Genomic DNA, 26,852 nt, shown 5'->3' with positions numbered 1-26,852 from the left:
AACATCCTAAAAGTATATATGGAATATAACTTCAAGTATAAGTGACATTTCCATTCTTATACTTAAATGTTATATTCCATATGCTCAATTTCGGACCCAGAAGCCAAAAGTTGAAGAAGTGAATAGTTGCCGAAAGGTGGTTTAGGTCCAGATTTCACTAAAACGCCCAATTTCGGACCCTAGCTCCGAAATTTAAAGTTTGTTATAAAGTCGCCAAAGTGCCCCTAGCTCCGAAAAAAACTTTAAACACCCATTTTCGGCCCTTGGGATCGAAATGAAAAAACGTGATTTTGCAAAATATGTTTCAAGGTCCGAAAACCACTTAACAGCATCTATTTTCGGACCTTGGGAGGTAAATGGAAAGTGCGTCGATGTTTAAAAAATGCGTTTATAGATCCGAAGTTTTTTAAGGGAATTTGCAAAGCATGTTGATGGTCCGAAAATAATGCAACTTGCAGAAAACGCCTAAGGATCCGAAATTCGTAGAATTTGCAAGAAAGGGTAAAGGGTCCGAAGTTTTTTTGCAAAAGTGTTAGATGGTCCAAAAACGCCTTAGTATTTAAAAACATTAAAACCTCCGAATTTGCAAAAACGTTAAAAATCCGAACTTCACTTTAAAATTCGCAGAAACGTTGAAAGGTCCGAGTTTCACTTTAAGTTGGCAAAGTCGCCCAGAGGGCCGAATTTCGGACCCTAAGGGCAAAATTTGAAATTTTGATAAAGTTGCAAAAAAAAAAAGTTCAAATGCTCCGAAATTTGCAAAGGGTGGGTTTAACTCTGAAATTTGTAAAAACGCCTTGAAACTCCAAATTTGCAGAAGTGTTTAATGATCCGAAAATTACCCTTCAGCTGGAACAAAAAACCCCAAGCGCTTCGAAATTCGCTAGAAGGTTAAAAGTCGCGAAATTCCAAACAAGCCAAAGGGTCTGAAGTTTTTGAAAATTGCAGAATAGCGTCTAAGTTCTCCGAAATTCACCAGAAAAAGCATGAGAGTTAAGAGTTTTTTAACAATTTGCAGAAGCTCTTCAAACCTCCAGAGTCGCACTATAAGAAGTTTTCAAAACGCCCAAGACTCCAAAGGTAAAATCACGCAAAAGTAAATCGCCCAAACACCATCAAGACCAAGGATTAGATTTCACATTCGAAGAGAAAGGAGAAGCATTTTCAAGATACATCTCACAAAGAGCTTCTCAAACCAGATGCCATTAAATTTAATATTTGTTAAATTAATTAATTATTCAAATTGATTTAATGAAATGAAATTGGTTGATTGATCGCAAGACGTCATCAAAGAACCAAGAGAAAAAACCTCAAACGCAAATCAAGGATCGCAATCCAAGGCCAAGTGCTGGAAGCTGGAAGAGAAAGATGCAATGCAGGATCAAGCAATCGAGCATTGGGAACCATGCCACTGAACAAAGATGAAGTCCACCATCGGTACCAAAGACCAAAGAACACTCTGAATGCTGCAAGTTTATGCATTATCAAGAAAGTGCATAGCTGGATTTAATTCAAGGAATTCAATTCCTAAAAAGCTGAAATTGCTTTATTGTAAACTGCCTATGGGTCCCGTGCAAGATATTTTTGTGGATAACTATTCCCAACCACCAAGAAGACCGGATAAACCTAAATTAAAGCCAAAAGTGGTTGGTAGTTGAGATATTTGTTGGTTGGATAACTGAGAATTTATTGGGCATGGGTTAAAGCTGCCAACTTCTGGAAGACAGATCAGGACCCTTGGATACAATCCATCCTAGCCTTTGATTCAAAATTGTAATATCTATAAAAGGCAGAGGCATTTCTTTTGTAAAGGGTTAGATGATTAGATAGTTAGATTTTAGAGTTAGAATATGTTAGATCTTAGCAGTAGCATAGAGATGCTGCAGAAATTGTTGTAATAGGCAATTGAAATCAATATATAAATATTGATTTGGTGTTTATTGTCTTGTTTTCATCCTGTTTGCATGGTTTCTCTGAGCATTTTAGATAGATCTTTCTATTTTGGGATGGCAGGTATTTGATAGATTTGGGCTTATACCACTGAGGATATACTGATTGTGTATCCTTTTGTGTGGTTAACCTGAGCCTTCGATTGTGCTTAGTTCAATTGCAGGTGTTCGTCTGAGCTGCGCCAGAATTGGGTGCTTAGCCGTGCGTCTCCAGTTTGAAAATCTTCCAAGTCCCTTCGAAGATTGCACCGTTCCTGCAAGGTTGTGAGCTATTCTGGCCAAGCAGGAATTGGTTATGTGGAATCCGTCTACCCACATACCCGTGTTGTTAGTTTTAGATCTCCTAAACCTTTCCTTTTGCTCTTTATTGCGTAATTTGAGAATCACAGCAGACTAGCTTGTTGTAAATCGTAAGTCCCCTTGTGTTTCCAGCAAAAACACATCAAGCCACTGAGAGATTCCGTAGTCAAGACCTGACAAAAGAAACCTTGAGGTAGTCTCCTTTGATCAAACTTAGAAAACAGCATTAGAGACTTCCTTATCTCAAGAGAGAGAAGGATAATCAGTCGGCTATTTTATTCTGCGTTGGCCGTATGGAGTTTGCAGCAATGCGATTTCAGACACGTTAACACAACATTGTTGTAATAGACGATGTTCTAGTTTTTGGTGACATACTTTGTAGCATTGTTGTAATTGCTGGTGATATTTGCTTATAGTTTCAGACTTGTATATAGCTTCTTTCTGCCATCGAAAGGCTTCTGTACATCAATGGAGGTGTTTTTCTTGAAATTAATCATTAGTGGGTGGTCCTTGAAGCATTTTGAGAGTGTTTTCAGAAGTAACATTGCTGCTCCAGCCTATAGCAGTTGAAAATTTGGAGCTGCTGTCACTCTGTTTGGTAATTAACTTGTAGCAGCCCTTCATTCTGGAAAAATCAGATTTGTAATGCTCATTTTGATGGGTAACAGTCACGCTGGAGTAGTCGTGGATGTTTTGATGACTAATGGGAATTGTATTTGGTTGGCATGTTGTTAAAAAAGAGGGGCCATTAAGTTCTAGGCATGACTAATGATACTGTAACAAACCTGTTCCAGTCTTTCATGGCAATGTGTGATTATTCTGGAGTTCGCTGAGTGGAGTTTATTGCTTGTTTGGTAAAGGAATTAGGTGTTTCTCAGCCGCCTATTTTTTCTCAGACCTGTAACAGTCAACATTGTGGCCATTTACATGGTATTTTACCATTAGGTATGCTATATGTTCTATTCTCTCGTGTATGGACCTCTTATAAATGATATTCTAGCAAGAGTTTTGTATCGGCTATTGTAAGAATTCATCATTTCCTCATTACAGAACTTAATGACAGCTGAGCCTCTTATTGCAAACTCATATCAGAACTTGTGGCAGTGATCATCTTTCATTTGCATGTTCAATTGCTTGTTTCTTGTTGCAGATTTCATTTGGTAAAAATTTCAAAAAAAATTCAAGGGGTAGGTAGTCATTACATATTCATGCCACAATCTTTCTTTTCGTGAGGGGGAGTTAATCCCATAACACCTTTTTAAACTCCCACCCTCCTATTTGGCTAAAATAACTACTTAATTCGTTTTTTTCCAAAGATTTTTTATTGAACTATTTAATTTAAAAAAAAAATTATTATTGTGTTGGTAAACAGATTTGTCACTGTGATTGTGCAAAATTGTCTGTGTTTGCCTTGTGAGCAATGATGAACATTTACAATAGTTGGAGAAATCATTGTAGAATGCCAATCTTCCTTTGTGTTTGAGAGGGGCGACTCCCTTGTATGATAAATGTATTTTGAGATTTTGGGGTATTTAACTCGAAAATGCTTAAAGAAAGTAGAAATGATAAATGGGGAAATGTAAACTAGCTTTTGAACTTCAACATATTGAAGTCAAGATACCAAGAACATGATATGTTTGCCACCTATCTCATTCACATATGATAATTAGGAAAACAAAGGTTATTATTAATGACACACACGACACATCAACAATAACACATAGGAAACAATTTGAATGCACATGCAAAACTTTGTTTTCTATTACTTTGCTTCTAAGTTGCCGAATCGGAATCGGAATCGGAATCGGGTGCGTGGGTATGATACGTTGGTATGGCAAAAGAAAATTTGGAGGCTTGGGTACGTTTGGGTACTTCTGGACAAAAAATATAATAATTGTAAATAAATGTTAAAAAATAAATATATGGTAATAATTATTATTTTATTTATACTTAATAATGTTGTATAATTTTAAATCTATAACTACAATTTTTAAATTATATATATCAATTTATAATTTTACCATATAATTATGAATATATAGTTTAATAAACACTATGTTAATATAGTATATAATAATTTAAATTTTAAAACTATTATATAAATTATAATCAATTGTTAAACTATTTATAACTATATATTAAATATATAATAAATATAAATGAAACTATTACGGGTGGGGACGGATTATAATTATCGCCAATCAAATAGGATTAGATGAAAATATTTCCCGACCATACCACGTCAACTGAGTGTGCATTACCGTTGGCTTTCCCAGACTTACCAAACACGGAGGGCTATCCAGCATCGCTTATTATGATTCCCGTCATAGTTTTTTTCCAGACATAACAAACACTAAGCGTTTTATTATTTTGATTCCTGACATTGGTTTTCAATTCATATATTTTATTAAATATAAACGAAATGCTGACAATTTAAATACTATATTTGCAATCGTAGACTTCGTCTGTAACAAAGCAAGGGTTTTATTTGTAGTGCAGACCGTAAGAGATAGAAGTGTTTGTTAAGGTTTTCCAAAGGTCGGGCTGGCAAAAAAATGTGGCAACAAAAATTCCGAACCCCTCAAACAAAAAGCGAAAAAAAACCCTCGAATTCCGATGTCCGACTTGGATTCGTAAAAAAAAAAGGTGACGAAATCGCCACATCATTCCAAATTCGTTGGAATTCTTGGTTGGAAAAGTGGATGCGTTTCCAGGGCTAAATGAAGGAACCCTATTGGATTCCACAAGGATTCCAGGACGATTCAGATTCAGAAACGAATCGTACTTGGAATCTGCAGGAAAAATGGATGTACCGGTTGTTAGGGTTTCAAGCAGATCCAAAGCAAATATGAACTAACAATTATATGCAGATTTAAATACAAAAGATAAAGAAATAAAACAGGACACAGATAACACAGAGATTTAACGTGGTTCACCCAGAATGGGTTACGTCCACCATACACAGCCATCCAATCTTTCTTATTATCCAGCAAAAACAGTACATCAACCTTACAATGCCTTAAGCATCCCAGCCGCTTATAACATGCGTTTTTAGGGCAACAAACAAAGTCGGCCTTTTTTAGGGTTTTATTACAATGTCGGCGAGGATACGTGCTGAGTGTACAGTACTTTGCTGATCAGTCGCCACATTTCAACAATCTCCCACTTGGAAACTGATCAGGCTCCACACCGAACAATCTCCCACTTGGAGACTGATACTACACAACACCACTGTACATGCAAAATCCGCTAGATAAAACACTAGGACTTGACTGGTATAAATTCCACAATTATCAATCAAGAAGACCAACATAAACTGATGGAGAAATCAGCTTCTCCTGGGGAACTGCCTTTGTGAACATATCGGCAGGATTCTCACTTGTGTGAATCTTCTCAAGCCGTAACTGACCCTCCTCCAAAATAGTCCGGATGAAGTGGTACCTGAGCTGAATGTGCTTTGTCCTTGAATGAAAAGCAGAGTTCTTCGCAAGATGAATGTCACTCTGGCTATCAGTATACAATGGGCTATCCTCTTGTGTCTGACCCAATTCTTTCAGAAAACATTGCAACCAAATCATCTCTTTGCTGGCTTCTGTAGCAGCAACATACTTAGCTTCAGTGGTTGAAAGTGCAACAACCTTTTGCAGCCTAGAAATCCAACTGACTGCAGTTCCCCCTATAGTAAAAACATACCCTGTAGTACTCCTCCGTGAATCAATATCACCCGCCAGATCAGAGTCAACAAATCCACTTAGAGCAGCATTAGATCCTTTGAAACATAATGCCTTCGTAGTAGTTCCTTTCAAATACCGAAGAATCCATTTCACAACATTCCAATGTTCTATACCCGGATTACTCATAAACCTGCTCACAACTCCCACTGCATGTGCAATATCTGGCCTTGTGCATACCATTGCATACATCAGACTGCCAACAGCTGATGAATACGGGATGTTAGACATTTTATTAACCTCTTCCTGTGCCTTTGGGCACATCTCCTTAGTCAATTTGAAATGACTAGCCAAAGGTGTACTAACTGCTTTTGCATCCTGCATGTTAAATCTTTTCAACACCTTTTTTATATACTCACTTCGGGACAAATTCAAAGTTTTATTTTTCCTGTCCCGTGTAATCCTCATACCGAGAATTTGCTTAGCTGCACCCAAATCCTTCATAGCAAATGACCTGGCTAATTTCTGTTTAAGATCATTTATATGTTGCATGTTAGACCCAGCAACAAGCATGTCATCAACATAAAGCAACAGGATAATATAACTGCCATTATCAAATCTCTTAAAATATACACAATGATCAGAATGACATCTATGATAACCGTGTTCAGCCATGAAACTATCAAATTTTAAATACCATTGTCGGGGTGCTTGCTTTAGGCCATACAGACTTTTCTTCAACCTGCACACCAAGTTCTCCTTACCTTTGACCTCATATCCCTGTGGTTGCAACATGTAAATTTCCTCCTCCAAATCTCCATGGAGAAAAGCTGTTTTGACATCTAATTGTTCAAGATGTAAATCATCTGCAGCCACAAGACTAAGTACAGTTCTAATTGAAGTCATTTTTACAACTGGAGAAAATATTTCATCATAATCTATACCCTTTTTCTGTGCAAAACCTTTTACCACAAGTCTGGCTTTATATCTTTTCTGACCTCCTTCCTCCTCCTTCAGCCGATAAACCCATTTGTTAGGCAAGGCTCTTTTTTCTGCAGGTAAAGGGACTAAGTCCCAAGTCTTATTTTTCATCAAGGAGTCCATCTCCTCTTTCATGCCTAGCTGCCATTGTTGTTTGGCATCCACCTGCATTGCTTCTTCATATTCTTCTGGTTCACTAGAATCCGTTAATAAAATAGAATACAAAGAAGGAGAAAATCTTTCAGGGGGTCTACTTGTCCTCGTAGAATGTCTAACACTTGCAGGAGTTTGTGGGACAATCTGTTGTTGCTGAGCATCAGGTACCTGTGGCATTTCATTTCCAGGAATCTCATCCAACACCACATATTCTTGTTTGTCCTGTTCATGCTTCTTTTCCTGCATCTGTTCTTTATACATAACCTTCTCATTGAATATAACATCTCTACTTCTAATTATTTTCTTATTTTCAAAATCCCATAACCGATAGCCATATTCATCTATCCCATATCCAATGAAGGTACATTTCTGAGATTTAGCATCAAGCTTGGTTCTGTTTTCTTTATCAACATGGACAAAAGCTTCGCAACCAAAAGTTTTTAGAAAAGAATAATTTACCTTTTTACCAGTCCGTGCCTCCTTTGGAATACCACCATCCAAAGGGGTTGAAGGTCCTCTATTTATCAAATAGACAGCAGTATGTACAACATCTGCCCAAAAATGTAAGGGCAATCCAGCATGCAATCTCATGCTCCTCGCACGTTCCATGATGGTCCTATTCATTCTCTCTGACACACCATTTTCCTGTGGAGTTCCTGGAACTGTCTTCTGCTTTTGAATCCCATTTAAGGAACAGTAATCTTCAAATGCTTTGCTGCAATACTCACCTCCATTATCCGATTTGAGACACTTCAACTTTTTTCCTGTCTCATTCTCAACCAAAGCTTTCCATTTCTTAAAAGTTTCAAATACATCTGATTTTTGCTTTAGGAAATATACCCATGTTTTTCTGGTCGAGTCATCAATAAAAAATAACATAATAACAAGAGCCACCAAGAGATGATACCTGAGCCGGTCCCCATACATCTGAATGTACAAGCTCTAACTTCTCACTCTTCTTCTCTTTCCCAACCTTGAGAAATCTGACTCTTTTCTGTTTACCATAAACACAGTTTTCACAGAACTCTAAATCAATCTTCTTTAGTCTTGGCAATAGATTTTTGGAGTGAAGGATTTTCATCCCTTTCTCACTCATGTGCCCAAGCCTATGGTGCCACATTATCGAATCTGTTCTTGCAACATTTATTGTTGTTATCCCTGCAGTAATTTTATCTGTAGCAGTTAAGGTAGAGTAAGTGTTACCAGTACACAGATATAATGTGCCTACCTTCGCACCTTTAGCTACTACTAACGATCCTTTAGTGACCTTCCACATACTGTCTGAGAAGGTAACTATGCAACCTTCACTACCTAGTTGCCCTGCAGAAATTAAATTTCTTCTTAAATTAGGAACATGTCTTACCTCCTGCAGAAACCAGTCATTACCATTCTGCAACTTGATCTTTATCTTTCCTTTTCCAACAATTTGACAGGGCTCATCATCACCCAAATATACCTGTCCAAAATCACCTTGAACATAATCTAGAAAATATTTTCTATGGGGTGTAGCATGAAATGAAGCCCCAGAATCTATTACCCAGGAATCATTAACATTATCCAAACATAAGATTAAAACATCTTGTAAAGTATTACTTGCAATATTAGCTTCCTTACTGTCATTTTCATTTTTGTCTCCTTCTTTGTTTTTCCGAGACCAACAGTCTTTCTTTAGATGACCAGGCTTTCCGTAGTACCAGCAATCTTTCTTTCCTCTAGATTGAGAGCGTCCTTTCTTTGACTTCCCTCGTGACTTCTCATTCCCAGGGCGTTTTCCTCTTTCCTTTGATCTTCCTCTGTTCTCCACATTCAAAACACTACCCGATGATGTTGGAGTCTCACCTGTGCTTTTCCTTCGCATTTCCTCACTTAGGATAACACCAACAATATCATCAAATACCAAAGTATTTTTACCATAGACAGAGTTACTTACAGCCATAACCAAGCTATTCCAACTTTCTGGCAAAGAACATAAAATCAAGAGAGCCCTAACCTCTTCTGCAAAGGTAATTTTTACCGAAGACAATTGACTGGTAATTGTATTAAATTCATTTAAGTGCTCCGCTACAGATCCTCCCTCCCTCATTTTCAAATTAAACAAACGCTTCATAAGAAATACCTTATTCGAAGCCGAGGGTTTCTCATACAGCTTAGCCAATGTTGCCATCAAATCTACAGTCGTTTTTGCTTCTGTTATATTGAATGCTACAGACGATGCAAGGCACAATCGAATGGATCCCAGTGCCTTTCTATCTAAAATGTCCCACTCTTCATCTGATATTGTGGTCGGTTTCTTTGCCTTTCCTTTCAATGGCCGCCACAGATCCTTTTGATACAGGTAATCCTCCATCTGCATTTTCCATAACTGATAATTCTGGCCGTTAAACTTTTCGACCTTGAATTTGGAATCCTCCATTGCTCCCACTCAAATCTGAAAGTCTTGCCAATTTACAGAAAACCTCGCTCTGATACCAATTGTTAGGGTTTCAAGCAGATCCAAAGCAAATATGAACTAACAATTATATGCAGATTTAAATACAAAAGATAAAGAAATAAAACAGGACATAGATAACACAGAGATTTAACGTGGTTCACCCAGAATGGGTTACGTCCACCATACACAGCCGTCCAATCTTTCTTATTATCCAGCAAAAACAGTACATCAACCTTACAATGCCTTAAGCATCCCAGCCGCTTATAACATGCGTTTTTAGGGCAACAAACAAAGTCGGCCTTTTTTAGGGTTTTATTACAATGTCGGTGAGGATACGTGCTGAGTGTACAGTACTTTGCTGATCAGTCGCCACATTTCAACACCGGTAACTTAGCTGTGCTTGAACAATACTATTCGAAATCCTGTGTACAATCTCTCATGTGAAGAGTTGGAAACCTTACAACATCTTAGAGCATATATATAGGTAACTTAGGTTGGATAACCACTTGGGTTATGTGGACTAAGAGGGGGGGGGGTAGGGATGAATTAGTCCAGATCTTAAAACATTTGATCTTAAACTTTATCTTTCCAAAACACCGTCAACTTATCTTTAACCTTATCAGCATGAATGAAAAGTAGAACAATGAAACACAATGCACAAGAGAACACTAGATTTACATGGAAAACCCAAATAGGGAAAAACCATGGTGACAGTCAACTCGCAATATATGAAATGATTACAAATCTGTTTTAGGCTCACTGCCAAGGAAGCATATTGCCACCTAAAAGACTTGCAGGTTGAGATGCACTAACCGAGGGCAAGATACACAAGGACTTGCAGGTTGAAGCTCATTGCTCCAGGGCAAGATACGTAAGGACTTTTAGGTTCAACCTCACTACTCTAGGGCAAGATACAAAGACTTGCAGACTGAAGATCACTTCTCTAGGGCAAGATACAATATCACAACATTTGAATCAGTAAGATAAAGTCTTCTCCAAATATGAAGCTGCGCTTGAACCACTATCACAATTAACCAATTGCAACAATAATAACCACCATACTTTCACTGTCTTCGCATCACAAAACTTTGCAAATGATATGATCATGAAAGAACACTCACACATACTTTGATTTTCACATTCACATCACAACAACCACATTTCACAACTCCATTTTGATCTTCTATATATCCCATCTTCATTGCAAACATCAATTAGGTCAGCCAAGACAAAGGATAGGCATAGGTCCTATTAAGCCAACCACCAAACACAATTGTGGCGAATGCGGTCCAATCCAAGAGATAAAGAGGACCTTAAACATCATATTACACTTCTCTAAGTAGCTCCAAATAATACGCATGTTGGTGCACATCATCCAAAGATGACAACTAGGTAATGTGTAGATAAACAATGTAGCACATAACTAGTCGACACAAAAACATAGCATCCAAATGAATTGACTCAATGCGGATTCTATGATGCCAAGGGTAGGACTCAAATACAACTTAATATAGTCTCCAAAGTCGACATTTATCATTATGATCATAGCACAAGCTAGAAAACAAAACTTTGACGGGCCAACCACAATAATTACCCAGAAAGACAACATCAGACACAATGTAGCACCAACTTGAACATTCAACACCATGTAGAAGACATAAGGACATTCCTAGAACATCTAACAACATTCTTGAATACTATTTCTCATTGTCACATCTACACATGTTGGCACAACACAAATAAATACAAAACACTTCATTGCCAAATAGCCAGGAAACACAATCTTGAACATAACACTTGAGACTAAAACTGAGACAACCCGCAAACATTACAAGCATGTCCTCCAAGTTGCAACACCTGTAACATCAATGCGGAGAATTGCGGAGGATTTTTTGGACCATTCAAATCCACTTTTGACAGACAATCAGATTGTCAACGAACAATAATCACTAGCCACATCAGCTGCAATACCAAGAACTTGAAATGGTAGTAGTGCAATGTCTACAGAGCATAAACATCATGTCCAAAGCTACAAGACCAAATTCTCAAATGCTAAGGAATGCAAAGCATTCTTCCAGCTAGACTTTAAATACTCTTTCTTGCATATCACATCTCATACTGCAAACATTTTAGAAACAACACTAGCCTGCACCAGAGTGTCATGGCCAAAGAAAAAACATCCTAACCATCATCATCATGTTACAAATCCACAACTTATTACCATTAACACATCATATTGAATGTAGACACCAGACACCAAGAGGTGCACATCCATAACCCAAAGCAATTGCAATCGGTAATAACTATCTCCTCATATTTTACCAAAACATATATGACAACCTAATATAGATTGCAGGTTGACAACAATTGGCAATACTACCAACACTCTCCTCATTGACATCAACAACAACACAACAACATCAATGACCACACAACAATTGCCCATCATCAAGAAGACATAATCAAAGACAACACATATTGTTAGACACCAGGTTGACATCAATGACAACACATGTTGCCAATAGGTTATCTACCATATCAACTTTCTGTAACCACTTTTTGTAACTACTTGAGTAATCACTTCTTATAACTACCTAAGTAATCACTTTTCATAACTACTTTTTGAAAACAAGTTAGGATTGAACTAACTTTTCTACAAATCAAGTCCAAATTCTAGCTTTTATTTAGAAAGCATACAAGTCATATTACAACAATAATGACCAAAATTATTACTTGTAATCATTTCAACCGAAAAACTATACAAAATGCATTAGAATAATTTCAATCTCATTTTGCATTTCCTCTCGGCAACTTAGATGAAGTGGTTTGAGGCGATGTTCACTCCTAATGAAAAGGAGACTTTGCTTTGAATGCTTCGGAAAGTTCGGTGATGGCAAGTGCGACAAACTTGTTCCTAGGGATGACAATATTAGTCATTCTCAATTTCTAGATACCTTGACTCCTATGAATATCATGCATTTCAAATTGCATATCAAACAGACAAGCACTAGAAGCACTCAAAGCCATAGAGATGCTACTGCACCTTTGCATTGTGTCCATGCTGAAAACTTCTTTATTAAACAACTCCTCGTTAACCATATCCTTGAAGTTTTTTTGTACCATTTGGGTTTAATTCGTCAAAGATGTATTAGGGCAGATTGAGAGGAGTTTATTCTATGTCTTTGTCTTTACTTGATCACAAGTTATCTTATGATTCTCTTATTATGTTGAAACTTGACTAAGGATTATTAATTTCCATTCAACGCCCTACAGCCAAGATTTCAACTAGTTTTCTTCCACACTTGGAAATATCTTCTTGGTTGAGTATGTGGGTGTCTGTTTCTGTCATTTCTTTGAGATCTTTAAGCATCTCCCTCCGAACTACTTCCTCCTTTCTAATTCTTTTCAACTCTTTTTCACCAGCTTCTTTCTTGATTCCCACCTCATCATAAATTGCTTTAGCATTTCTGATGAAGTCAAATGCATCTGTTTTCACTTTTTCAACCCATTTCTAAGATACCCTTCCATATGCTTGATATTTATGGACATTTTCTTTCAATCTCTCTTAGGGCCAGTGACTGCAGATGGATGGTCTACATCTAATGGCAGAGTGATCATATCCGCAATGGACTTTCAATAAGAGTTCAAATTCTGCACTTGTTGCTCCAATTGGTTCTTTGAGTGTTTCTCCTTCTCTATTCTTTGTACCAACTTTGCAACAAACACTTGAAAATTATGGATATTGCCACCATAAGTCGAAGGACGAAGGTCAACCCTAATTATATCAAAATCAGCTTGGGTGGCTTCATTCACATCTTTTTCCAAAATGGGTTTATGCTATTTCCTTGCAGACATTCCTTGACATTGAGTCAATTATCAATCTTGAAAAGACCTTTATCTTCTTTTCCTTCTCAGGCCTTTGAAACAAATTGGAAACCACATTGAATTCAGGAATGATCAGTTCAACCATCTCCCTTTTCTTTGTTAAACTTTGTTCTATCCATGATGGAGAAGGATCCTGTGAGGACTTTGGGATATCGGTATGTTAAGAATGCGGCGGCTCAAGTGGAGTAGAAACAACACGTTCAAGAACTTCTTCTGTGGGGAGAATCATCTCTTCTAAAGATGGGGGTTGCATATCCAATGTTGGATTGTGCACTACATGTGAAGGAGAGATATTAAGGATAGAAGGGGACATTGTTGGTATGGGTTCATTAGCTTCAAGATTGTTCCAAATCTCTGTTGGGTCTTTCACTTTCACTTCCTCTTGAGCAAAACCCATTAGCCTTTCTCTGGGCTCAGATCTTTTCTGTTTCATCGTCATCACTACATGTGCTTTGGAGGTTGCTCTTCTTTGAAGGGTCTTTGTCGCCACCATCCAGATTTGAAAATGTTTTGAGGGGCATTATTTGTGGAATATTATTTTCATTCATAGCGTTTTGATTCAAAATTTGTTTGTTTTTCAAGTTTAGTGCAAAGAAAAAGCATAAGAATTCAAATTATGGGAAACAAATGAAGGAAAGACAAGTTCAAGACATGACTGTTGATGTAATATCGGCGGGAGATGTCTTTCCCACCGATTCTCTAAAGCAATATCGACAGTATTAGTATATTGCCGCCAATATGAATAATGTATTATTAGGTAATTGACGGAACACAAAAAAAAACCGATTATGATTTGTAAGAAAATGTTAAGTGATAACAACAGTTATGAGGTGATAGTCATTATCGGGGTAATGTCATTAAGTAATGATAATAATTAAAAGAGACGAGACGCTTCCATTCATATGTCTTTCCATCTCTTCTCACAAGTATATGAAGACACTTGATTTGTCTTCTCAAATCATTGAATACGGTTTTTATGACTAGTATCCATAGTTGAGCCTGCTTCAACCGAGTATTTGACTTTGGCACTAAATCGGGTTGCATGGATTGGAGTGACAATCAAGCACCGTACCATTATTTGCATACCTCAAAGAACGATCAGACACAATGGACTAATTAATTTCTTATTTGGCAAGATATTATATCATTTGTGTATTCGGACCTAGGAGAGGTGCCTTCACTCATTCAGTAAATTGGTCTTGTGATTGGCCAAGTTGTATAGCAGATTTTTCTGCCTTGTTCAATATATACAAGAGATATAAATTGTTGCTGGGTTTTTTCTCTCAAGGAGGGTTTTCCCAGGGTATAGACCGTGTCTTATTGTTCATTATTGCTTTATTCCTGCTTAACTGAATTTTGATAAAAAACCAATATGGTATCAGAGCCAGGTTTAAGAAAAGGTCTGATCAGATTTGTTTAAGCAGTCAAGTAAACTTTTCATCTAAGGTTGCAAATTATTTCAGACTTAAGGGCGGATCTTTGAAGGAGAATTTGTGCGGAAAAGGAAGATGAATGGTGTCAAGGTAGAAGATAGGCTTGATGGAGCTTCAAACTACAACTCTTGGAAACCCAGGGTACTCATTGCATTAGAGGAGAATGATCTTCTTGATTCGTGGAAAGTGATATGTCCGAGCCTTCTGATGATACTGAGAAAATCTAGTGGAAGAAAAATGGCACGAAGGCTAGAAAGATCATGATAGACTCTGTAATGAATCACCTAGTACCAATCATCTCCAAGTTGAAGTCTGCTAAAGAAATGTTTGATACTCTAAAACGTTTGTATGAGACCAACAATACCAGCAAAGCCCTTGCTTTAAGACAACAACTTCACCATGTAATATTGGATAAGGAAGATTCAGTCATATCATTCTTTATGAAGATTGCTAATTTGAGAGATCAATTGAGCGCTATTGGGGACATAATTGCAGTCAGAGATCTTGTTATGTTGGCACTAAATGGTCTTCCCCAATCTTGGGAGCCCTTTATCCAAAGCATCAGTGGGAGATCTAAGCTGCCCAAGTTTGATCGTCTTCAAGCTGATTGTATTCAAGAAGAGTCCAGGTTGGCAACAAGAGGAATTGGGCGAAACTATCATGATGTAGAAAATCAAGTTCTTGCTGCACATACTTCTAAAGAAAGAGGCAAAAGAAGAAAGAGGGATAGAGACAGAGAATCAGATTTTGCCCCAGAACCGAAGAAGAAAAAGGATCTCTCTCACATTCAGTGTTTCAGGTGTGACAAGTATGGTCACTGCGCTCGAGATTGCAAATCTACTACACAACTTGTTTCTACTGCATAAATTGCCATGGGGACATTTGAGAAGGAGCCAAGCTCTAAAGTTAATTCAGAAGGTTTCTTATTCTAAAGTCGATCAGTTACTTCAAAGAGAAGGAATTAACTTTCAGAGGGAGTCTGACAAACCAACAGAGGCAACCTTGTACGAGGAGGTCAGGAGGTTGATGCTAGTACTTGGAGCTTCAGAGGGAGTCACATCATAATCAAGATTCCTTGTAGTGTATATTTCTTAGAGACGGAGAAATATGAGGTGAAATCCCTTGTAGTGTATATTTCTTTGAGACAGAGACATATGAGGTGAAAGCCCTTGTAGTGTATATTTCTCTGAGATGGAGAAATATGAGGTGCGAGCCCTTGTTCATCTTTGAGACTGAGATGAGACGTCATGTTGAGAGACTCCATGACGACATCACGTTGAGTGTCTTTGTGATGAGAACTTGGGCATATGTTTCTTTCCACTCATGGGAGTAGCCATGGCTGACGTCATGTTGAGTGACTCCATGACGTTATCAAGTTGAGAGATTCCGTGATAAACATTTTTCCACAAATGGGTTTAGCCATTGTGGGTATCATGTTGAGAGACTCCATGACATGAATATCTGGAAAGATATCTCCCTGGATAAGAGGGAGTGTTGATGTAATATCGGCGAGAGATGTCTTTCCCACCGATTCTCTGAAGAATATTGATAGCATTAATATACTGCCGCCAATATGAAGAATGTATTATTATGTAATCAAACACAAAAAAAAACTGATTATGATTTGTAAGAATATGTTAAGTGATAACAATGGTTATGAGGTGATAGTCATTATCGGGGTAATGTCATTAAGTAATGATAATAATTAAAAGAAACGAGACATATCCATTCGTATGTCTTTCCATCTCTTCTCGCGGGTATATGAAGACACTTGATTTGTCTTCTCAAATCATCGAATATGGTTTTTATGATTGGTATCCATTGTTGAGCCTGCTTCAACTTTGGCACTAAATCAGGTTGCATAGATTGGAGTGACAATCATGCACCGTACCATTATTTGCATACCTCAAAGAACAATCAAACACAATGGACTAATTAATATCTTATTTGGCAAGATGTTATATCATTTGTGTATTCACACCTAGGAGAGGTGCCTTCATTCATTCAGTAAATTGGTCTTATGATTGGCCAAGTTGTATAGCAGATTTTTCTGTCTTGTTAAATATATATAAGAGATATAATTGTTGCCGGGTTTTTTGCCTCAAGAAGGAGGGTTTTCCCAGGGTATAGACTGTGTCTTATTGTTCATTATTGCTTTATCTGTGCTTAATTGAATTCTGATCATAAAAACAACAATGACAACAAGAAGATCAAGCATCAAGTCATGCAGGGAGTAATGCATTGCATGAAAGACAATATGAAGTAAAGGACTTCACAACAATGCAAAGGAGGAAAGCCACATGGAAACACACTACAATATGGATGAGGAAAACATTTAAAGAAAGATTCCAAGACATGGAGAAGGATAAATGAATGCAAAGGATTCCACACAACATGAAGTCAGGAACCATACCAAGGAAATCAAAGTCAAGAAAATTCAAGAGAGAAGAATTTCAAGATTTCAAGGATGAGGATGAGAATGCAGAAAAAAGGCATCGCAAGAAGGAAAATTCTCGAATGAGAAGATGGAAAAGTCAAATTTGATCAAGGAATAATGAAGATAGTTTCGAAAGAGTTGATCAAAGTTAGAGACTTGATCATAATGATGCAAATTGGGAATATGAACTATCACAATCAGTCAAACAAGGTGATGATGTTGAATGTCAAGATATATCTACGTTGAGGTGGTGCCCGATCATCATCAACCAATTCGGTGATGCCTCTTTGATGTCTTGATGTATTGAACCTGACTCATCAAAGGAGCGACATTGCATCAAATTAATCTAATATACCTTATCTCATCTCTCATTGGGCCTTTTCTCAAAAGGATAAAAATTCAAAGCAATGCAATTTTCTCATTGGTCAAAGAGGAGTTAGTTGTAACTAGCCTTAATTAGGGTTTTATTGTTCAAATCTTGACCATTGATTTCAAATCAAATCCGGCCCTTAAATTGTAATTCAAAGTCTATAAAAGGTTTGTCCTTTTCATTTGTAAGGGGGAATAGAAAAGAATAATAGAGTACTAGGAGTTAGAATAGTAGTGGGAGGAGGAGACAAAGATTGGTTCCAAGGCTATGTTGGAATAAACATATGATTTCATTGAAGATATGGTGGATCGTTATGTGTTGTTTCTACATGTTGCATGGTTTCTACTTCTTCAGATTTAGTTGAAGTTCATTGATTTTGATGGAGAAATGTGATGATATGTGATGAATTCCTTGGTGTTCATACCATTTCTAATTTGTTGATTGCAAATTTCAGTGCATGGGTAGTTTGAACCTCATTATTGCAATAGTTTGATTGTGGGTGTTCATTTGGATTGCGCTAGCATTGGGTATTTGAAGGAATGTTTACAATATGAAAATCCTTTGTTACCTTTCGAGATCACATCAATTTTGTGTGGTTGTTATCATGATTTAAGGAGTTTGTCTATCTAAGCATCATTCATTACCATCATTGTTCATAGGTCTAAATCAGATTAGATTCTCTATCTCTTTCCTTTTGATCTTTGTTTGGTAGAAGTTAAGTTAGTTTCCAAGTTCTAGTTGTTTTGCTGAAGAGTAAGTCCCTTTGTGATACCAACATATCACATCATTTCACTAAGACTATCCAATTGCATATCAAGACTTGACTAAATAAACCTTGGGGTAGCCTTACTTGATCATATAAGATTTTCTTGTTCAAGAGATGATAGAATACTTAGTATTTTATTTTGTGTTTGGGTGTCATAAAAAACACATCAACAACTACTCATCAAATCCTCCCACTATCAGGTATGTGAACCTTGGGAATTAAATGATGAAGCTGCCATATCTCTTGATGAGTGCTGCTGCTTCTACCAATATTTTGAGTGCTATGTTACCTTGGAGTTCGCTCACTACTAGCATTGTGAAAGCATCATTGACTCCTCTAACATTCTTATGGCTTTCCTCCAACTATATTTGCGGGTGGAAATCATACATTTGTGGTGTACTGTCAAACACACCTTTGGTGTTGAGTCCTAACCAAGCTTTCAATGGGGTACACAAAGTAGGAAAACATATGTAAATGTTGGTTTGCTCCAAAATGAATCAATTGATCGTGTAGGTTATCATTGATGATCTCGCCACGATTGCTGAATTGTTTTCCTAATGATATGATATGATAAAGAGATACATCCATATCTCAAATTCTACAGAATCTCTGCTTCCCATTAGTCGATGAAGCAACACTATCACATTGGAAACATCATCAATGAAAAAAAAGCGATGAAGAGTCTTGGGAAGTTTAGATTTTCCTCCTCTAGGTGTTGATATCGAAGTCTTAGCCAAGTTATTGAGACAATTACTCTTGTTCTCATTGAAGCACCTTTGAGCTATCTGTATGTCAATCTAGGTAAACTGTTGGCTAATCGACAACCTGAGATTAATTTCGATGGAAATCCCATCCATCTTGGCTTATTACTTGCCATCAATTGTTCTGATCTCCCTAGTTTCAAGATTGCATCCCATCACACATTCCAACTCTGGGTTGGGGCATTGAACGACCACTAGAAACTCGAAGGCATGTGCTAACCCACTCTCAAAGGTCTTGCATGCCAAATTTGACCGATTTTCTTTTGTCATTGATTTCCAAAATTCTTGAAGGCTGATATGACCAAGTTTCATATCGAAGATTTCTCAGAGAGTAGTTTCAATCATTGAGAGAAACTCATAACATTGATAACTGTATTTCATGATGTAGGCTGTTTACATGACTAGTACAAATCTCATCACTGGCTATCATAAAGTTGACTTGGTTTGGAAAATTGTTGTGGGACATGTTTGACACACTTCGAGTTTTGAACTCACCAATATCTTCCGTGGCCACTGTTAATATGAAAATCGTACATCATCCTCCAATTATAGCATTTTATGAGAGATGCTTCTTTGAGGTATTCTCGCAAAAGATTCAGGCGTGTGGTTTGCACTATGTATTTTGCAATCATGACATGCTATAAGAATATATTTCTTTGAATCTTTTTGTCAAATAACTCATGAACTCTATCTCTGTTTTCAAATTCTCTGCATATTTTTGAAAGAGCAATGCTACCACAACATTTGGCAAACTTGTTTTTTGTTTTGCTTGGGTATATGTCATTGCATTAATATCGGATGTCTAATACAATGCATATATTATATTATTATTATATTGCAAGCCTTTTTTTCAGATTGTGTTATCTAGCATCAATATTGGATGTCTAATACAATGCATATTATTATATTGCAAGCCTATTTTCAGATCGTGTTATTTAGCATCACAATAATACTATGGTGGCGGAATTTAGCTTTAGACTTGCCAATTGCATTTACTTTAAAAGTCTCTGAAGCATCTTCATTACCCGAGTTGATTTCTCTCCGTGCACATATTTACAAGAACATAATATGCAACATTTTTTAGATCCAACCCAACAAGTTCACACATCCACCACAGGTCTAAATGACATCTTAATAATAAGGATTAAGGCATCCTCAAAATAGCCACCATGGGCATGAAGGTCAACCACGGGCACCTATTGATCAATTATACATGCGATGCAATTCAAGTGATTGAAGTATGCACAACTCTCATCCACTAATCAGAACACAAACAAAGCCTACAATGTTAAGCTGTGTTTGGGAATGCTTCATTAATTCAAAAACTTCGAGAGCTTCCTTGCAAAATCCATTTTGTGCACATTCTGCAATCATTTCATTTCATTCCTTGAGATGACATCTCTTCAATGCATTTTTTCGAACAGTTCAAGTGCTTTGCGTATGATTCCACAACTCATGTGCATGTGTAGTAGCACATTTTGAACTATAATATCTGATCAAAGTTTTCTATTCTGTATACTTTGAAGGATGTCACTACTTGGTTCAAAGCTCCCAAATTAGCACGAGCAAGGAAAATGTTGGTGTAGGTTGTGCAATTTAGCCTCATTCTTGTCCAATGCATTAGTGCGTAAGTTACTAAAGCCTACTCAAAAAACTATATTGTGCAATCACTAAACTGCATGAAATGAAATTTCTTGAGGTGTTATTTAAACACTTTATGCGTTGTGTCTATGCTTCACGTTTTGCATGCAAGTCGACTAGCATGGTGGGTGCAAACACATATTTAACAAAAAATTCTCATTCCTTTATGATTGCATGAATGCCCTTGCGTTTCTTAAACACTTTCTTTTTGGCGCAAGTTTGGGGGATGCTGGGAATTGTTGTAGAAAGTTTCTTTAGTCGCACTTTGCATTTTCTTCGAAGTTTCTAAATCGTTTTCCAACACATATTTTGTGCTCGCTTTGCAATCATCCTACTCCATGAATAAATAAGCTTTTGCTTAATGTTTCTAGGTAGATGATTGCAACTGTTTTGTAATCATTCTAGCATGACCAACCTTCATCAACTTCATAATTTGCGCAACCAATATGCGTACACGTATTTGGTTGGCTCCGAACAATATAGTTGGAGAAGTTGTGGGCATAAGAAGAATAGTCAATAGAGAATCTCCTACCATCTTCGACGTTTTGGCAAAGCGTATTGTTACCAATAATATCTTTATTGCCGAAGGCTTCAATAATTATTCACGTTGATGTTTTAAGAAACTTTGTCAACTTATTAAAATTATTGATGACACTTCATCTACTCTTGTTATAATTGCTTATCTTTCTCTTGCTTTCATCTGTATTTTGAAAACAATTGTCCACTTTTATTTTCCACATCGAAATCCTATAGTGAGTCCGCAATTTATGCATTATTGCCAATGACTTCTATATCGCTATTCTTTTCTTTCCCCATTGGCCTTTGTAAGGAGGTTGTTGAGGGAAATTGCCGATAGGACTTACATAGCTCAATTTCAATTCCTTCGACATTTTTGACATTAAGTATAACCCCTCCATCGATGTTTGGGAAAAGTTGTTAACTAATACGAAAAGCTCAACATTAATTTGCATTTGTTTGGCATTTGGATAGAAGTGTCAGACTTACGAATTATTGATGATGAACTCTATATCACCATTCCACATTTTCTTGTCAGCATTTTGTTGATCATCGCCAAGTTAAGAATTTTGATGAAAGGACCAATTAGTAACTAATTCCCTTTTGTTGTCAGCATCTTTGATGATAGTGAGATGAACCCTTGCTGGTTCAACTCTTCAACCTGCTGTAATTTGTAGATCTTCTTTGTAATTTTTAATTATTAAGATGGTCTTTCGAAAATAGACAAAAGTTGCAGAAGAGGGTTTCTTTAATTTGCAACACATATTGAATAATACATGAATTTAATCGATTGAAATAATGAATTGGAGAATTTAGAAGCATACACGTAGGCCCTTAGCCAATTTATTGAAAAGAAAGAATACATCAGCAACTTACAAAGTTCTGATTTTTATTCTGGAACAATTCAAATCTGCTTTTATTTAAATACTAAGACACCCAAACAGTGAAAGATGGTGCCATTAAATGAGCAAGCTGTGCGTTTGGGAAAAGAAGCCTCCAAACCACAGAAGAATCAACAACAAAACAGTAAATAGGAAAACCCTACAACAAATCTGCCTTGTAAGAAGCCAAATCTGCTCCAATTCAATTCAATTTGACTTTTGAATGAAGCCAACCAAGTTGCAACAATTCGATTGATCTTTCACAATCTCAAAGCTACTGAATTCTGAAGAATGCACGCTCTCCAAAACAGGTTCAAACCCTAGCCGCCATAGCCAAGTGCTAAGAAGAAAATGTCAAATGCTCAATATCAAGAATGAGGTTTAATTTCCATCTTGGCTGCCTAAATACCCAAAAGGTGCGATTTTTGGCAATTAGGGATTAAAAAATAATAACTTGCTTTTAGGATTCCCAACTTAACCCTAAAAGCAACGCCTAGCTGAGGAGATAATAAATTTCCACTTAAATAAATTTAAGTGATGCACTTTATGATTTTATATTAATATTTCATTAAAATATTAATTGCCTGTGGAACCACTTAAAAATTCATATCTCTCTCATTATTGCTCTGAAACTGAATCTGTCAGAAGCTAGGGCCATAGTTCGCCATGCCAATGAAAATAGGACCATGTCTATTTTTAGCAATTTTCCCTAAAAAATAGGAAATCCTCATAAAGTGTCAGAAACTGATGAAACGAAGATCAGAACTGAACTCAACATTGAACTAGAACAAATAGACAAACCACTCCTCAAGATACTGCATTACTGACCCCTTTATCCATACTCTGTTAGCCTACAAGGGTTCAAAAATAGGCTAACTCCTCAATCCCAAGTCCTTGACTAGGATGGGGACATTACAGATAGTCATAAGTTTGTTGGGCTCTTTACTCATTTTCTTAACTTAGCAAAAATGGCTAATTTGATGCATATCATTGGTCTTCAAAAGAGATTCAAACATTTCATTGATTGTCTTTCGGCCCTCCAGATGTCATTGCCAATTTTAATTAAATTGGCAAATAAGTGTCGGTCGATAAATAATTCTTTTTCCATCTCTTTAACAACTTCAAGTAGATGTCTTGAATTTTGGAATACTCTATTGCCTTCATTTGCCAAATCAATTGCTTTAATATCGCATTGATCTTTTTTCTGCGGATGTGTTTTGTTTGGTGTGTACCTCCTTGTTTTTGACTATATTCATATATGTTCTATATGCACAAAGATCACACGTCCACACAACCAGCACATGAATGGTTTTGAGCATCCTCGATAGCAAACATGAGAATCTTGAATTTACACCTGCTAATTGCATTTCATGAGATGATATTTCTTGTAGAAGTATTGTCAAATCACTCATATGCCATGCGTATGCTACCGCATGCAGGGAGAAACTTGCAGAAGAAAAACAGTGATAACGTTTGACAAGTTTAGCCTTTTACCTTGCTAGGATGTTAAGGACACCATTACAAGAAAAATCCAGAAAGCTAATTGAATTTCAGGTTAATAAAACTCTTAATTTAACTATTTTTGAGGCTTGGTTGATGAAAATCAAAACTTTAAAATTTATCATTTCGTGAAGTGGGTCAACACAAAAACTAGCAATCATGTTTGAAATAGTGTTGGTAACTCTCCCTCAAACTAGGTCCCTTCAAAACTTCACAGTTTTCAATTTCTTTGTTTTTGCTTTTTTTTTGTCAACACAAAAGTTTGAATTTTGCTTAGTTGAAAATCGGGGCAGCCTAATGCAGTTATCTATTTATATGTTATAGTACAAGTTTATATATATTTTCAAACCGATATTATTTATTCCAACTTTTATTTTGATAACTAAAAGGTTTAATTAAATAAAATAATATTATTATTTTTTCACACACAATTATTATATGATTTCCTAAGTGATGTATCTTTTTTGCATCATAGCAATTATTCATTATTCAATTAATTATTTGTAATATTAGAATTGATAAATAGCATTGTGAGAAAAAGTGAGGGCAAGAACAAAAGTGAGAGTGTTAGCCAAATCTTCAATGATTGAGTGTGAAATGGTGTGCGCAATGAATGCTTATATGGTTCTTAATGGCCTTAATTTGGACTTGTATGCAACAGGGAATGTGCTAGGTGCATTTCTCCTTGATCCTACTAAGGGCATTGCCCCTAGACCCCCACAGGGGGTACTGCCCCTCAACTTAGTTGAGGGCACTGTGTATAGATCTTTTGACTGTTATCCCCTTGTTGCCTCCAAATCTAGGCCCTTGGTGGTCCCCTTCCTTGAGACCCATCCCTACATCTCCCTGTTTTGAGACTATGCGGAACATGGGCAGAAACCCATGTCCCATTCAAAGCACAAGGAGATAAATATCCGAGTAATTGGTTATTTGTGGTTGCTAAGCTGTTCCTGTTCACTGCATTCCTTTCCTTGTATATTGTTTGCTTTTGTTGTGACTACAACACAAGAATTGGTGTTTTTTTCTTGTTGCTGCAACTCCCATATTTGAAAATGTTTATTCTTTGTTGCTGTGAGACTACATACAAAATGCATAATAATATGGTGGTTGTTGTCTTTAGGGTTTCACAAGTCAAAAAAAATGTCCCAAAATATTTGCTCGATGATGAATTTGATTTGGAAATGGCTTGGAATCACCATGTCAATACTTGAATTGCCTGATTATGCAATGCATTGTTTTCATGCAATTTTGAATGCCCAAATCTGAATCTTGCTAGATTCCATAGGTGATTAGGATTGGTACCTGATTCCAGTATGAGTCATATTTTGAAACATTGCATTTTTCAGCCAGTTTGACAACAGATTTACTATAAGGAAAGAAGACCAAATGGTGAGAAAGGAGGGCAATGTCGATTTCTGGAAAACTGCCTCTATTGATCATTTCCAGAATTAGATATGAAGTTTTCTTTAGTTACTTGTCTATTAGTTACTGATGCTATGGTGATGTCTTGTTTTTGTCAACAGCTGGACTGGTGATAAAGCCTTAAGGGAACTTCAGGCAGCTGGCATTTCACAAGACCATTTTCCAATTTTAGAACAGTGCGCCACTCAGGTTCTATGCAGACTGATTATTTGTTTTGTGTTGTAATGGTACAAGTTATAGGATAAACTTGAGTGTTATCTTTTAATGATACAAAACTGCAGGCAATCAAAGCTGCTTCAGATCCAGAGAAAGATGGAGTTCATTTGAGTGGGCTCTCAGCATCGACACTTGAGGGTAAAATTAATTGTTGGCATGTATCACTTGTGTATTATTTTTCCTTAGAGACTAAAGGCAACATGTCTAACATTTCTACACATTGTATACAGGTCTCTTCTCTTCACTTTCTTATTTCTTCTCTCAAAATGGCCGAAGTGCATTTGATTATCAACTCTGCCTTCAGAAATATGTCAAACGAGATGATGGTGAGAGTTAGTGCACATAATATAGGGCATAATACTTTTTGTCTGCTGACAGTATTATTATGTTATTTCATTCACTTTTGACACTTTAAATGTGCTCAGGTATGTCTGTAAAAGGCTGGACACATTCTTTCAATCTATGGTGTTTAAATCCTGCAGTTGTCTTCAAAGAAATAGCTAAGGCTTCCTTGTCAGTTATTCTTACATCTGGGTAATGCTTTGTACAGACAACATTATAGTTTATCTTTATTTTAATCTTTGATTGTAGATGAGAAGTGATTGCATTGTGTAAAATTAAAGAATTTTGTCTACTTGTATTTGGTGGCTCTATGGATTCTCCTGTTGCCCTCCTCTTTATAGATACTGCCTTAGACAGCCTAGTTACAAAATTTGGATTTATTGAACAAAATCTAATTGGATCTGGATTTTATGGACTGGTATGGTCTGAACTTTTCAATTCCTATAGAAAATATACCATTTGTTTGAAAATATGGAATTCCAATTTTTTTGTCCTCCTGAAAGCATCATACTTTACAAACCTGGTAATTATGTTAGATAGTTAATCTCTAATTTGAGATTCATGTTGAAGTGGTCTCAGATAGCCTTGAATGTTATTTGTGGAAAAGGACATTACATATTCACAAGAGATATATGTTGTAACTGATAACTGTTAAGGGAAAACTCCGTGCTTCTAGCACCTTTAAGTGCCATTTATGAATTTAATTGTTCTTTGATTTATAGTTCTGAGTACTCACTTTGTGTATTTGACATTCAAAACTAAACATAGGCAATTGCATATGTTGTAAGTGGAGCTTTGTTTGCAATATCTGGACTGCTGTAAATTGTAATAACCTTGATGTTGCCATATGTGTGGCAGGACTCTTTCACCTTTGAATTCATTTGCTTCTGAACTTGGAGTTCCATTTGAAATCTGCATGGAAGCTCCTCATGTCATCAACATGGATTCTCAGGTCTGCTGTGTATTATGTTGAGTTACTCACCTTTAGAATCAATAAGCTAATAATCACAACACTTATTCTAGTTTGTCTTTACAGGTTTGGGCTGCCAGTGTAGCTGCAGGCCCGCAATGTGTGCCTTTAAATGCCAGCTATAAAACAGCAGATGGCTATGAATTTCAGGCAAGCAATTAAAAAAAATAGAACTTGAATGTCCTCTCTGAGTCCTATGGTCCTCATAATGCTAATCTCTTCTT

General features: G+C 36.7%; 1 protein-coding gene across 1 annotated transcript in view; it reads left to right on the top strand.

Annotated features, from left to right (window-relative positions):
* The window catches only part of LOC131050048 (uncharacterized), a 98,945-nt gene that overhangs the window by 52,401 nt on the left and 19,692 nt on the right, over window positions 1-26,852 (top strand). The window contains exons 11-16 of the mRNA XM_057984186.2: window positions 25,202-25,289; window positions 25,382-25,454; window positions 25,547-25,642; window positions 25,742-25,850; window positions 26,517-26,610; window positions 26,695-26,778. Coding sequence (XP_057840169.2) covers window positions 25,202-25,289; window positions 25,382-25,454; window positions 25,547-25,642; window positions 25,742-25,850; window positions 26,517-26,610; window positions 26,695-26,778 — 544 coding nt within the window. The remainder of the gene's footprint in view (window positions 1-25,201; window positions 25,290-25,381; window positions 25,455-25,546; window positions 25,643-25,741; window positions 25,851-26,516; window positions 26,611-26,694; window positions 26,779-26,852) is intronic.

The sequence above is a fragment of the Cryptomeria japonica genome, chromosome 6 (assembly GCF_030272615.1).
Source record: "Cryptomeria japonica chromosome 6, Sugi_1.0, whole genome shotgun sequence".
Taxonomy (NCBI): domain Eukaryota; kingdom Viridiplantae; phylum Streptophyta; class Pinopsida; order Cupressales; family Cupressaceae; genus Cryptomeria; species Cryptomeria japonica.
Note: the sequence above shows the minus strand (reverse complement) of the source record. Positions and strands in the feature narration are given on the sequence as shown.